General features: G+C 38.7%; 1 protein-coding gene across 1 annotated transcript; it reads right to left on the bottom strand.

Moving 5' to 3' along the window:
- Nucleotides 1-519: 519 nt before the first annotated feature.
- On the bottom strand, nt 520-4362 carry LOC107729791 (ankyrin repeat and LEM domain-containing protein 2-like; the record flags this gene model as incomplete). The annotated part of the gene is made up of 3 exons (XM_016540493.1): nt 520-1431; nt 2425-2556; nt 3534-4362. Coding segments are annotated over 3 exons (1175 nt in total), but the record flags the coding sequence as incomplete, so codon positions are not given.
- Between the last annotated feature and the right edge of the window lie 596 nt (nt 4363-4958).

Below are 4958 nucleotides of genomic sequence, written 5' to 3'. Positions count from 1 at the left end.
GGTTTGGAAAAATGAATCGTTAAACGAATCGTTTGGGAGTCGTTGAGCAAGTAAGGTAAAAATAAATGCATATTATAAGACAATGAAAGTGTTTTTTGACCTTGTATGCATGTCAACCTGTTGTTGGGGACTCCTAAAACCAAAATATGAACCTTTCATAACCCATAATAGGGGCACTTTAAAGTGCACTTACAACACTCTGGATCCACAATCATCAAGTCTTTATGACATTAACGGAACAAAACACTCGTTATCGATCATCAACTCTGCATGTGCTTGAATGTGGCACGGCTCAAACTGAGTCTCATCTGTTGCTCACGACGAACTGTCAAACTCCAAAAAGAATTAAAAGTGCAAACAAATGCATACATAGAAATGATAAATCACATTTATTAAACTTAAAAAGGGGAATACTCATACGTTATAGACCTCTTGCTTTTTTCCCCCCCAACACCTAAGGCTGCTATTAGCAAAGCAAGAATCAACACCTGCTTTTGAGATTCAGAAGTTGGTCTTTTCTTTTAGAAATTTAAGGCAGTTCTCCAATCAAGGAATAAAAATAACTCCTGGCAGTCAGATGACGTTTTTCTTTTTTAACCTTAAAAACCATTAAAATTAGTATTTTGTGCTACTGACAGTTAACTAGCAAAAATAATTCAATAATTTACTATGTTATTTTAATTTAGCTCTGGGTTTCTGTGTTTATACATGGACATCTTTTTTCCCCGAATTTAAATGACTGTGTTAAGTGGGAAATTGTTCATTTCCATTCAAGACAGTTTTGTAATTCCACAGATACATCTCCCAAGCATACACACACACACACACACACACACACAGAGAGATAAGAAAGAAAATAGAAAACAAAAAACAAAAAAAAGTTTAGAAAAAGTCTATACGACCATCACAGATCAACACACTGGGTATCATACACAGAAGTACCGAATATTTCTATTTCTATTATGATTCGGGAACCCCCCGGGAGATGTGCATATTATTATTTGAGCTGTGTTCTACGAACCTAGGAGCATAGAAACTGAAGGACGGCCTGTTGCGAGATCCTTTCTGCGGTTTGCACGGCACTAGGAGTCCAATTTGAGCATTTCATGGCTTCCGTTGTGACACCGTTCTCCTCTGTGACGTTTCATCCCCATATTCGCTTATTATTTCAGTAGCTAATTGGTAGAAATTGGGCCGGATGGGATGGAGAGCATGTGTTAAATGGGGGCGTCGCCGAAATGTTTGAGTCGGATCCGCTGGATGTAGCTCACGGGACTGTAGTTGGAGTGTGCTGGGCTGCAGACGTCCAGTGAGCTCATGTGACGGGCTGGACTGAAGCGACCCGCGGGGGACTTCAAGCTGCCCGCTGGAGAGCCAGGGGTGACTGAATGAGCCCTCAAATGGCTCTTGTACACCGCAGGAGTCTGCCAGCTGAAAACATAAATACAGACCTCTTAGCGCACGTAAATATTTGTCACAAGATGTTTTCAAGAGCGATCTTTAAAAAAGGCCTGTTGTTGTCATTTAGGTTTTTTTAAAATGTTTTTTTAAGGAAGTTTCCTATACTCTCCAGGACTGCATCTATTTGATACAAAATACAGGAAAAACAGTGATAGTGTGTAATATTATTATGTTTTCTGTTTTAATATATGTGACCCTGGAGCACAAAAGCAGTCTTAAGTCGCTTTGGTATATTTGCAGCAATAGCCAAAAATACATTGTATGGCTCAAAATGATCGATTTTTCTTTTATGCCAAAAATCATTAGGATATTAAGTACCGTAAATATATCAAAACTTCATTTTTGATTAGTAATATGCATTGCTAAGAACTTCATTTGGACAACTTTAAAGGTGATTTTTTCAATATTTAGATTTTTTTGCGCCCTCAGATTCAAGATATTTAAATAGTTGTATCTCGGCCAAATATTGTCCTATCCTAACAAACCTTACATCAATGGAAAGCTTATTTATTCAGATTTCAGATGGTGTATAAATCCCAATTTCAAAAAATGTACACTTAAGACAGGTTTTGTGGTCCAGGGTCACATATTTACCACAGAGACAGTGATAAAACATTTTATCTTTAACAGAACTTCAAAAGAACAGCATTTATTTAAAGGGGTCATCGGATGCTAAATTCACTTTTACATGTTGTTTGAACATAAATGTGTGTTGGCAGTGTACACATCCATGATAAAAATCCACCCAGTGCTTTTTTTTTTTTTTAAATCCCCAAAAATAATAACCCCTTTCCCAGATCAAGCCATTCTCAGATTCTGACCTGATGTAAGTCACACAGACCCAGGCCCCTCCCACGATTGTTGACTGACTGATTTGTAATTAAAAAAAACATATCTTTTGAACGGTTGTGTAATGTACTAGACAGCAGTGTAACATAACTCTCACATGACCCACATGCCTACCTTTGCATTTCTAAGTGGGAGTATGCCTGAATTGTGCTCTTCCATTTGTGAATGCCGGGATGCTTCAGAGGGTCAATGTCTGTGCCTCCTAAAGCTGACAAAACCTCTCTGTCCAACTTGGTGGGCGAATCCCTGAAATAAGGAAAGAAAGAAGGTTTAAAGCCAAAAATTTGTTCTGAGACCATCCACAAATTGTTCAGAACAGGACCTTAAATAAAAGTTTTTTTTTTCTTTTACAGCAAATGGTTAGTGTCAAAGAAGTGTTTTTGCATTATTACTATTTAAAGAGCTGAATTTTCATCAATTATTCCTGTCTTCAGTGTCAACATGATTCTCCAGAAATTATTCTAATATTGCTGATTTGTGCTCAAGTAACATTTCTTATGAAATTAAAAACATGCATAAAAATTTATAAAAAAAAATTAATAAATACATGTATTTAAAAGAATTAAATGAAATAAACTGAATGAATAAAACAATTTTTAAATGCCACATTGGCTAACTGGGTTGCAAATTTAACTCAAATTAATTACTCAGTAGAGGCCAGCTAGGTTTAGAACCATATATTTTACTATAATAACTTATAGACCAATATACCTTTATTTGATGGACAAAAACTTCTTCATTTTAAAAGTTGTGAGTTATGAAAATGACATGTGATCTTGGACCTTTGCACTGAGCGCACCACTGTAAACTGTAAGTCTATCCATCCTGGCATTGTTTCATCTGCATACAATTTAAAACCACGTTCATATTTGCGCGATTTTTTTGCGCAGTTCGTCAGTGAACAACGGCTCTGTGTAGTTAATGCTGCTCAATGTGAAAGCACGCACGTGATGGAGATTTACCGCTGATTACAGAACCGGCTTTCTGACAAGATGCGCATTAAATATCGCATGCGATTTATCGTGCAGCCCTAATGTGGCATCTAACCTAAGGGCTATGCTTAAAAAAAATTGTGACACCATGTGTGTACCAAAGTGTACCATAAAAGGCTAATATTTAGGAAATTCCATCGCTAGCCTAGATAACACAATTCTCTGCTATACTGCTGGAAATAAGTAATGCCTTTATATCGAAGCATCACAGTGATCACAGGCTCCTCTCACCCTTCGATGAAGAGTCTTTTCGTCACTCTAGGAGGAGTCCGCAGTATGAAGTCCTGAGAACTGTCAAGTGATCTGTAGGAGCTGGAAGATCCGGAGGAGCTGAGGTCTCTTCTCCCATGATCCCAGGACTTTGATCTAGCGCAGATCGTGCGCTCGCCCCCTGGAGTCTCTACAGTCCGTTGGTTCATAGGTTCTAACCTCTCATTGGCCAGGAAGTATTCATCTGAACTTGCACTGGACCTCGCATCTACGTCGTTTCTTCTCTCCAGTCCATCATTCTCTGCTGCTCGTAATGCAGACGTCATGTCTTTATCAAACACGGAGTCGTCTTCCGAGGACAAAGAGAGGCGGCCCAGTCCAGAGGTGAGCTCCGTGGCCTGGGCGTCTCTGTGACGTTTCCCTCCACTTCTTCTTCTCTCCCTGTTTGTCCTATCTGGCTCATCCAGCAGAGACATCCTCTCAAACTCAGCCATTAGGTTTGAGATTGGTGACAAAATGCAGGAATTTGATGAACCGCAGATGCGAGGGGACATTTTGTCCCCGTTTGGAGTCCTGTCCCCGGGGCCCTGCTCGCTCAGGCCGTTTTTACTGCTGGAGAGCAGTAGATCCTGCTCCGCCGCCACCTCGATGAGGTCAGCACTGTGCGAGACTGGTAGGATGTGAAACTCAAGCCCCCCTACCGCCCCCTGCAGGCCATCTTTGGAGCACACAGAAGAAATACAGGTGAGGGCAGCGTTCTGCCTGTTCTTGATCTCCTCCAGGCTGATATCGTCACCCTCATCCAAAAATGCCCCCACAGAGATGGAGTTACAGAACTTCTTCAGTTTGCCTGAAATTTAAAAGGGGATATATCATGGAGTGAAGGATTTCCCTGGGTCTTGGAAATCAAAAATTTTGATGTACAATGTAGATGTGCAGTCAAACCAAAAATTATTCAGACACCAGATATAATTTTTGATATCTTTTTACTAGTGGGTGCAGGACACTATAGATCATTAATTTAAGTGAGGATAGCAAAATAAAAGTAAAGTGTGACTATTATTATATTATAATAATATACCCAAAAATCCAAAAGACTATATTATACCCAAAAATCCTTCATACAGTGGACTACCAATAAAATTGATACAAATTTGGTACCAAAACTTATTCAGACACTTTGACCTGACCATGTTTTGCTTAATTGTTTTTCTTTAATTGCTAATTTGACCTTTTTAGACCACAGACTGAACAAAATTAAGCATTGCTTGGTAATTGGTTGACCTAAATTGGTATTATCTAATTGTGTACTTAAATTTAACAGCTGACAGCTATTCATTACATACCTTTATATCAAAGTTATCTAACATTATCAAGATGAATTTGTTCTGACACAGTTTAACTATTCTTAAAATAGTTCGTGTCATATTTTATTACCATTTTATA

This window comes from Sinocyclocheilus rhinocerous, unplaced genomic scaffold (genome assembly GCF_001515625.1).
Source record: "Sinocyclocheilus rhinocerous isolate Xijiao unplaced genomic scaffold, SAMN03320098_v1.1 scaffold8758, whole genome shotgun sequence".
NCBI classification, from domain to species: domain Eukaryota; kingdom Metazoa; phylum Chordata; class Actinopteri; order Cypriniformes; family Cyprinidae; genus Sinocyclocheilus; species Sinocyclocheilus rhinocerous.
This window is presented reverse-complemented; position numbering and strand designations above follow the sequence as displayed.